Raw genomic sequence first — 10,453 nt, forward strand, 5'->3', positions numbered from 1 at the left:
TATACTGAGACAAGTTTACAAAGAAATGAGACAAAGTGTATTCATCATTTTAATCCAGCTGTTGGCATTTGCAGTAGTTGTATACACACAATATAAAATCCCTTATTTAAAACGGGGCAGAAAAATAAGAGCACTTGTTGTCCGATGAAGAAAGTTTATAGACTTTAAACACATTTTTCTGACAAAATATAAGATACAATTTTCTTTCTCAAATAAAGCTGAATTCTGACTCAAAGAAACATAACCCAACAGAGGTGAGGAGCATCTAAGAAAACTTTGACCCTTAAAACATTTTGCAACTTAATATATTTGGACAACAAAGAGCTGTGTGTCCGAGTCAAGCTGGATCATTTCCAGTTAGAACTTTAACATATGAATAGCAAGAGTAAAAATTAGAAAGTTTATGGACCAAAGAAAGATGTTGTAATTTTGCTTATAAAAGGAGTATGAACCTTTGGTTTTGAGCTTACACATTTATGCTGTCTGGACATCATTACAAAATATTTGACTCTGACCAGATGTGACTAAATAAGAAACGTTCCACCGAAAGAGAGAGACTGCAGGGACTGCAAGGCAAGGTCTCGGATGACAGATATACCACAGGGGAAAAAAAGTGAATAGGAAGATCTGGACTGTATAGAATCCATTATTCTATGACAGAAAGGCTGGTAAGTTTACACATTTAATCTACATATATATGTATAAAAGTAATAATATAAGTTTAAGATTGATTGTGCATGAGAGGTTCAAATAACTGAAAGGCAATCTCTTGCAATCGTGAAGGATGATCCTGCCAAAGCTAAGAATTTTTGTAGCCTTTACATTACCAAAAATATATATACTTACATAAAAAATCAAAATGTTTTTGCTATGATAAACATATCAAAGCATGATGGCTTGAACGTGTGTACCCACATAAGAGGTTAAAGAGTTATTCTCAGGATTTCAGTGGCCTGACACACCTACATCCTCACACTGATTAGTGCTGGTGGCTTTCACCTGGTCGTCACCTCATGTATTCCAGCCCTCCACCCTATAACGTTTTACATATAATTCCTATGATAGCAGGATTGTTAGTTAGCATGGTTCCCTAAAACTGCTACTGCTACTACAGCACGTGCGAGAACTAAGCGTGTTTTTGCTCAGGATTGTTATGATGTTCTGGGCCACAGCGGGGAAGGTAAGTCGAGGGGCAGGAGACACCTGAGAGGAAGGACAAGTTGTGAGGTCCACAAGCTATGAACTTAGTAGTGTCGTCTCTCTGCTAAGGAGGCTTGTAGAGAGAGTAATACTTCCACCAATTCAACACCAGGTGTGTCGGTCTGTGTTTTTTATTGCAATCGTACTATCACCTAAGATGGGGTCTTCATGTGGATCAAATGTTAGTGTAGTGCTGTTTCCAGTCAGGGGAAACTAGATTTCATCTCTCACCTAACATTTGAGTCCTGCTCTGACCCTTAAATGCCACCAATATCCTAAAACAAATTTGAAATCGTCATTCCTGCCTCAGTTCTCAAATGGGGTAGTGTCTGTTTTCCTTGTGGCCGTCTCTCCTGCCTGAAGCTTTAGAGGTTTCTGCCCTTTTACACCAAAATGTCTGAATGCATCGTCCACTGAAGCCGTCCTCCCGCTCCTCTGTGTCCTCAGTAGCTGTTGCCGTTAATTTGGTGAAGGTCCACCTGCATCATGTTGATCCCACTGCTGGCTAACCGAGCTATGCTCTCTGCAGATAAGGTTTCCATGGTGACAATGGTGTGCTGATCGTTTGCTGACACTGCTCCCGGTTCCACTTTTGTGACTGCAGCAGGGGAGCCAGCGTCAGCGGAGCCGGTGGTGCCACTGGCAGCGCCACCCACTGCTTTCTTGTTTAGGTGAGTTTTGATGTGCTTGGAGAGGTGATCGCTGCGCATGAAGCGTTTCGGACACTCTGTACAGACAAACCTTTTCTCACCTGAAAAGGAGGGAAAAATAAAAAGCATTAAAAAATGTAGTGTTTGCTTCACAATTTGATCGATTGTTGTAACTCTAATAAATCCTTGGTATTCTCCAAGAACATATGTAACTAAGAAAACAGATTTTGGCTTATTCTCATTGGCTTAACCTTTACCATTCTTACAACAAGAATCAATCTCTGTTAGGTTTGCTTCAGTGCCCTTTTAACAATGTCAAACTAATTGACATGGATCCTCAGCATCACCTGTGTGCGTCCTCTTGTGGCGCTGAAGCTCATCTGAACGGGTGAATCGTTTTCCACAGAAAGACCAGCTGCAGACGAAAGGTCGTTCTCCTGTGTGCCAGCGAAGGTGAGCTCTCAGGTGGGATGTCTTGCCGTAGATCTTCCCACAGCCAGAGATGTGACAAATGTGCTGCTTCTTTTTAGTCGGATCCCTGCTTGAAATGAAAAGCATGAATTTAGAAGAAGGAGTAAGTGGGATTTTAATGTGAGGAGACAACCCAAAATCAGCTCACGTCAAAGAAGTTTCTCTGAGGTTTGGTGAAGGATTTATTCAAACTTGAATTTTAGTTTGAGAGCTCTCATCAGCTCCAGTCCTGATAAAGCATACTTCTCAAAGTTTTTACATTTATCCAAAAGCACTAATGACATGACAGAGTATGCATTACCTACACATCTGTTGAATTGAGAGAAGTTTCTGTTATTTGTCCCTCTTTTCCCAAACATCAAAGACAGTAAATAACAAAAAGAAAACACTTAGGTCCACTTCTAACCCTCCACGTCTCTTTAAAAACTTTACTTTAACTCACATCAAAAGTGAAATTTATGGCTTAACAGTTATTCTGGATTACATAATATACGTTGTGCATTATAAAAGGGTCAGTGGCATACCGTGATTCTCCGTCCTTGCAGAAGGGGCAGGTGCAGGCTTCCCTTCTGTTACGTCTTCCTTGTGGTTGGGGGCTTATGTCCTCATCATCCATCGCTGTGCTGTCATCCAGACTCTCCCCTCCTGCCTGTAAGGCCTGCTCTCCTGTTGTAGAGGAAAAGACATCACCGAAGTATGAGTTAGAAGATCTTTCAGGATTAGATTAAAATGACTGTTATTAGATTGAGAGCATAACTATTTCATTCAAAACATGTTTTCATGCAATACATCTGTAATTGTGCAAGATGATGTTTTTTCCCTCAGTAAGTTATTGAAATGTCAAACAGTGACATTACTGCTTTTGAAGAAATACCATGCAATCACATCTTTAAGATCTTGGTGATGTTCAGTGCCACAAAGAACGAGGAATCACACATGTTGCTTTAATATTTCCTCATAACAACACTAAACCACTGTGTTTGGAAAAATTGGACAGGAAGTGTAATTAATTACCAGTGAGACGTACTAGATTTGCATATTAGTTTGTGTACAAACATGCAACATGAGAGCACCCAATCAAATTCTAGATGCCTGAACCAAACAGATTTTGACTACTATGACTGAGTTCATGTCAACATCGACACTGAGCTTATTATCAAAATCAGAATCAGCTTTATTGTCCAGGTATGCTTGAACACATAAGGAATTTGTTTTGGTAAACTGTGCTCTCTTTGTACAAAGGCATACAAATAGAAATATAAATATAATAATAATAATAATAATAATAATAACATCAACTATAAACACAAAAGAACAAATAGGCATGACTAATATGTACAGGCTAAAAATATGATAATAGTGCAGTGGTGAGTAGTGCAGAGGTAGTTTTACATTTAAAAAAAGAATATGTAGGTGATAGTTAAATAATAAAATAAATAAAAATATGTGAATTTTGTGAATAGGTTTATATTTTAATGTACAAAGAGAGCTGATGTGAAGGGTCATGCCTTCATAACGATAACAGGCCCATTAGAATGCACTAAGAGCAGACAAATCATTTTTTTCAAATGTTTGTATCTCAACAAATGTAGACATGCTTAATACCGTCCAGAGAGAGGGCCTGTGAATACGGGTCATGACATGATAAAAGATAGGAGGAGTCAATTTACACCCTGAATTGAACAAATAATGGCTGACCCACAACTGCCTTCCTGTCATGTAATGTCTGATAAGACCTGGTTTACTGAAGTAAACAAAGAGTCAACAGAAGCACATACAGGAGAGGAAAGAGCTCAGAGCAACACTAGGCCAGCTGAACTGGTTTAACCAGTACACTTCACTTTAAACACAAAGGGATACAGAGATCAAATCCAGAGATATACTATGCTATGCATTTCAGAGCAAACACTGACTGGAAACACGGCAAGCAAACCTAATTGCCTACACAACTTCACATATTTGCTACATGACTGCTAGTTTGTTTGCAAACTTTAGATTCAATTCCAAGGATAACTTGAAGAGTACTGACAAAGTCATAAGACGTTCACCAATTCAATTTTGAAGTCAATAAAATCCTGCATGAGGGTTACATAATGAAGGACGGAGTAGCTCTCATGAGTAAGTTTACTATATTCTGAATATAAAGATACAGCTGATTTTGCAAAAATATTTTGGGAGCATTTGCAAAAGATAAAACAAACATGATTATTATTATTATTATTGTTGTTGTTATTATTATGAGGTGAGTAACTGACCTGCACCGGCAATGGTTATGGGGACTGTCTGCAGCTGGTGCATTTGCAGCCCAGAGCCTCCAAGTGTGTTGAGATTTATGGTCTGGATGCCAGGGATCTGCACTGTGTTGACAGATACTCCACCAGCTGCACCCGCTCCCTGAGCCTGACCCAGCTGGGGGAGAGACTGCACCGGAGCCAGGGTGATCTGTGGTCCCGCAGGACTCTGGATCTGAAGTGTCTGCCAGCTCACCTGACCATTGGGGCCTACAGTGCGCAGGAAAATGGGGCCTGTGTTTGGCATGATTTGAAGATTTTGAAGCCCTTCCTGGCTGAGTGTTGGAGCTGCAAACACCTGACCCCCTGCAGTTGCCATGGCACTGGCCTGGATGGTCTGGAGGTGTGTCCCGCCTTGGATAACCTGCTGAGGCTGAATCAAGATCTGCTGTGGCTGCTGTGTATCTCTGTTGTCTGGTTGTATCGGGACACCCAGAGAAGTTGCTGCGTTCTGCTGAAACGTTCCCGTCATGCCTCCGTTGCTGTTATGTGTTTGGGCCACTCCATAAGAGGAGGCCTGCGTAGTAATGGTGGGTGCGCTGGTCATGTAGCTTACCCCGCTGGTGGAAGTTGCTAAATTTTGTACTTGCTGTATGAGTTGATTTGCACCTGCATCCCCTCCACTGTTTGCATCTGCTGTTGCGTTGCTTGTTCCGGCACTGACAGGCAACAGTGTGATGTTTCCATTTAATGAAACAGGCATATTTGCCAGGAACTGGGGCTGGTTTTGTAACACGCCATTGCCAAGGCTGATATTTTGTATGGGGATAGCTCCCTGAAGGAGACTGGGCATGGTTATGATGTTTCCTGCTGCGCCAGCTCTGTTGGTTGCAGCTATGATCTGCTGGCCGGTAGGTGAGGAGACGATCTGAAACTGCTGCCCTTGTGCTGCAGCAGCAGATACAGAAGAATCCTGTTGAGTTTGTGTCAACTGCAGGGGCTGGCCATCCACCGTCTGAAACTGGGGAATAACCTGGTACTGAATGTTGGGCATCATGCCTGATATGGTGGTGAGGACTTGCTGGCCTTGCATCGATGGAGCCTGAGCTACTACATATTGCTGTGGCTGCTGCTGCTGTCCCTGGGTGCTTACAGGTGACAGCACTTGTCTGCCCTTCCCTGCGTCTCCTACCGTCATCACACCTGAGGAGTCAGTGGTGATGGTGTTGGTGCCTGAGGATGCTTGAACGCTGAGGGGGATAACTTGCCAGCCATTGGCAGTGGAGGTAAAAACCCCTTGATTTATGTCCAGCTGCTGATGTTGTTGGTCTACAGGTGAGTCACTCTCTCCTGGAGTGTCAATTCGACTGCATGTGGCTGCCAACAAGGCGAGGGGAGAAGGCTGCTGCGAGTCCTGAAAAGAAAACACATGAAAGGAAGAGACAGAAGAAGAAATTAATATATTAAAAATGCATTTAAATATACAAGTTTTTATTTTGATATGCTAATAAAGTTGAGGAAAACTTGACAAAAACAGCTAAAAAAACACTAAAATAAAAAGTAAACCTAACCTGGGCACGGTCTTATTGTAATGGTTAAGTTGCTCATCTATATAGCGGGTGGCCAGGGTTTGATTCCAGCCTGTGGCCCCTTTCCCTGCATGTCATTCCCCCACTGTTTCTCCCAGTTACCTGCTCTATCTGCTGTCTGATCCTCTCTGAAATAAAAAGTGTGAATCTCCAGAAAAGTTCATATATAAAAAATAGTCTCAATGAAATAAATTTGAACAAATCAGAAATTAAAGATAATAATAACTAAAAGTACACCTGACAAGATCAAAGAGGGTTTTGTAAGTACATTAGAACTTTGGGTCCAAGGTTAACAAGCCTGGATAGAGGAGACCAATGGGTGACTTAAACCAGGGGTTCCCAAACATTTCGGCCCGTGACCCCTAAAATATAGATGCCAAAGACTTGCGAGTTGCGACCCCCCTGCCCCTTGAAGTGATTTAATGTGGCTGCATTTAACTGGTCTGCAGAAAATTAGCCAACCTATATGAGCATATGGCTGTGTGTCCTGTGCGGTTATGAATTAACCTACTGCTACTGATGCTTTTGATAATTAACTGTTCACCAACTCTAAACTTAGGAGTCATCTGGCAACAAAGAAAGGCAGAAAACTCATTACATCTTCTATTTCAAATGGTTTTATTCCAAAATTAGCTACTATTTTTGTCTATATTTTGTTTACTATAATGGGTAAAATGTACTATTTTTAGATAACTTAAAAAAAACATTCTGGTGGACATCTCATGAACCCCCATTTGTGTCTCGTGACCCCCAAGGTGCTCCAGACCCACTCTTTGGGAACCCCTGACTTAACCCTCCTGTTATGTTTGTTTCTCAGGAACAGCAATAATGTTCCTTGGTCAACTTGACCCGGGGCACATTCAATTATCCAAAAGTGTCAGAACCCCAAAAATCCCATTACAATTTTCTAAAATCTCATCATTAACTCTATTAATAACCATTTAAATCAATATTTAGTGCAATGGTGTTCTTTAATTTGTACAGATCATCGTTCAATGACAATAACTCACTCGTTTTTCATGAGTGTGTTTGTGATTGGAGTGAAATATGTCACAAAGTTGCAAAGAAACAATTAGTATTTGACACTTCTGACTCCTTTTAGCCTACATTTTGACTGTTGGGTCAACTTGACCCAACAGTATCTATGTAATGTAAACATGCAGGGGGGGTTGCAAATGTGTGAAATTAACCATTTTTATTTTATACGTTAATTACACTATACAAGCCGAGCAGAAGAAGTTTCATACCGGAAAAATACTTTAAACATTTTTGTATTTATTTTTGAACTTTGAAATGGGTCAATCTGACCCGGAACATAGGAGGGGGGGTTAAACAATCATTTTTGATCCCATCGATTCAATAAGATGAGGTTCAGAGGTATATCCAACATACAACAAAAGTAACAGTTTGATCCTATTTTCGAAATGCCAATCTTACAATACTTTACTTCCCAAATGACTTTAAAGTTATCGTTTTTTCTAAGGTTCTTTCCAGTAGTTCTCAGAGAGAGAGAGAGAGAGAGAGAGGGAAGTCCAGGGGGGGAAGCAGGGTGGGAGAGTATCATGGGAGGGACCACATTTTTCCAGAGCAGCGGCGGGCTCGGCTTCCCCTCCCCCCAAACCCACCCATCTCCCTCCCACACTTTATTTTTGCCCTATAAACTGACACACTCCTCTAGCCACCCCCATCCAAGGCCAGCCAAATGGGCCGAGCGAAATACACATGAAGTGCCGGGGTTTGACGGGAACACCCCGTGTGGGCGAAATTTACCTGCCCATTCCCCACCCCGGTGACATGTGCTCTGAAGAGAAAGTCAACAAGCCGAATAAGTGTTTACAAAAATCCACTAATGATCCATACAGGTCGAAGGGAAGGAAGGGATGACGGGATGAGTAGGGGGAGTTTTTTGGTTGATTAATGTTTCTCAGCTATCATCTCTACTACCAAAAAACTGGATTAAAAGTCTGGTGAACCTACTTGTGAGTTTGTGTTTCGCTTTTGACTGAAGCCTCCGCCGCTCTCCACAGCGGCCATTTCACCCTGCTGCTGATCTGCGGAGGAAGAAGAGTTTGTAAGATCACTTATCTCACAGAAGACACGTCGAAACAGCAAACCAATCAACCAGAGAGGGGTCACATTCATTTCATGTTATAGGGAACTTAACACACGCTATGTCATACCTTACACAAGTCACTCAAATTTGCACATTTTGTGTAGCTTAACGTGAAGCAACTGAGGGGAAGAAGTGTGAGGAAATCCACGCCACAAGCTAGCCAACACGCTAAGCTAACATGAACTCACCACAACAAGTCATGCTGAGAAAAAGTAGAAGAGTGGTTCCAACTACACCACGAAATATAACCAGATAGCTTACTTAGAGTAGCTGAATAAAGTTGACTAATTCTATATGTAGTTACAATAAAGAAAATAAGTCTGTAAATAGTTAGGTAGCTAAACTTGTTCAGCTCGTCAGCCACTATTAAACTGCTTGAGACGCTAGCCGAACAACACCAACTTCTTCTCCTTACACAGCTGAATACATGTCATACAACATCCTCTGCTTTTACTTCTACTTGTTAGCTTAATGCTTTGTTTCTCAACATGCCACTGAGTTGAAAAAAGTTCACTTACTGCTCATAATTTGAAGACGGGAGGAGTTTCTCTGCTCTTTTTTCGAGTTGACAACTTTTCACAACTTCACACAAACTTGACGGGCTGCCCCTATGAAGGAGACAGAGGGGTGCGTTAGATTTATGGACCCGTCTGTGCAGAAAATACTTTGGCAGGGTAACAAATGTTGACCAGAAATGAGGGTTTTACACAGTTTCAGTACAGCATATAAATTATGCAGAATGTAATTTAATATTTTGTAACTGATCTGGCAGATTCAGACTCTGCCTCTGGACATTAAAACGGCGAGCTCTCGGAGTGTTTTTAAAAGTAAACTTAAGACTTACCTTTTTAATCTAGCTTTTAATTTGGAGTAATTTATTTTTAGCCCTGGACTGCATTGTTACTTTTTTAATTTTATTTTAATAATTCTTATTTTAATTATTGCTTATAAATATATATATATATATATATATATATATATATATATATATATATATATATATATATAGATAGATATTTATATATATATATATATACATAATTATTATTAGGGACACAATCAGAGCAAAATACAGTGATGTCAATTCAAAATGTACAATGCCCATCTTTTTTTCCACTAACAAAACAATGAACATTGTCTCTGCGTTCAAAGAAAATAATAATAAGTCAATTAAATTATTGCTTTAACATATGAAGAGTTCATTTGCAAAAACAGATAACTCCGTTTTTATACATTTTCAAAAAACATTTCTTTTTGATATAGATTCCTCATAAAGTCACATTTTTTAAGATATCTCTGATTAGTAAAGTCATTGTGACTTAGTCAAAGCCGCCCAACCTCTCTTGATTGATCATACCAAAAGCTAGTATTAGAAAAAACATGTTTTTTGAAACAATTTTTTACTTTTTCAAAAGTGAGTTATCTGTTTTTGCAAATGAACTCTTCATATATATCTTATTTAATTATTTATTTATCTATTTGTTTCTTGTATTCATGTGATCTTGTTAACACTAACTTATTTAAAACTTTTCTTTCCACTTTCACTTATTTTATTAATTTTACTGTATTGATTTTATTTTATTTTTAAGTATTTTATTTATAATCATGCCATTTATAATTCTACCATTGCTGTTGTTTTCTGTCTCTCTGTTATTCCGTGAAGCACTTTGGGCTGCATGCTTTTATGTATGAAAGGTGCTATATAAATAAAGTTGAGTTGAGTTGAGATTCAGGTTACCATCATAACTGCGCCACTATAGTTTGCACACTTTCTCATTACATCATGGCTTGCTAAGTTACATGCAAGAAAAGCAAGATGATAAATATTTACTTTATAAAACACTTATGTTAAAAAGGTGCCCTATAATATTTTTTAATTGCTATGTGATTATATATGTAAAACATATTTTATTATCATATTCATCTACTACATGTGCACTCTGGCTTAGGCTAATTTAACCTATTTCATGTCTTTAAAAGTACTTCTTTACCTTTTTTTGCACAGATAGTATCTTAATTTTCATTTTATAATTTTTGGATTTCTGTTTAGGTTTATATATTTATTGCCCTTACTGTCTTGTTTTGTCCCTACTGTCTTGTTCTTAAGTACCAGTTTTCCATTCACCAAGTCAAATTCCGTGCGTGTGCGAGCTTACTTGGCAATAAAGCTTTCTTGAATCTTAAAATTCCACATCATGC

The 10,453-nt window shown here is 39.4% G+C and overlaps 1 protein-coding gene across 4 annotated transcripts; it reads right to left on the reverse strand.

Moving 5' to 3' along the window:
* Positions 1 to 31: 31 nt before the first annotated feature.
* Positions 32 to 8,876, reverse strand: sp1 (sp1 transcription factor). 4 transcript variants are annotated; one of them, XM_034680391.1, is made up of 6 exons: positions 8,773 to 8,876; positions 8,119 to 8,192; positions 4,577 to 5,966; positions 2,846 to 2,987; positions 2,198 to 2,391; positions 32 to 1,951 (listed from the first exon to the last, which is right to left on the reverse strand). In XM_034680391.1, the coding sequence occupies exons 1-6, from the start codon at positions 8,777 to 8,779 to the stop codon at positions 1,644 to 1,646; spliced, it is 2,115 nt and encodes a 704-aa protein (XP_034536282.1). In that variant the 5' UTR covers positions 8,780 to 8,876; the 3' UTR covers positions 32 to 1,643. The 4 variants fall into 4 exon arrangements, with proteins under 4 accessions (XP_034536282.1, XP_034536291.1, XP_034536272.1 ...); XM_034680400.1 differs by having other exon boundaries at positions 2,198 to 2,388; positions 8,773 to 8,875; XM_034680381.1 differs by having other exon boundaries at positions 2,198 to 2,388; positions 8,443 to 8,773.
* Positions 8,877 to 10,453: the final 1,577 nt, after the last annotated feature.

Source organism: Notolabrus celidotus, chromosome 1 (assembly GCF_009762535.1).
Source record: "Notolabrus celidotus isolate fNotCel1 chromosome 1, fNotCel1.pri, whole genome shotgun sequence".
Lineage (NCBI taxonomy): Eukaryota > Metazoa > Chordata > Actinopteri > Labriformes > Labridae > Notolabrus > Notolabrus celidotus.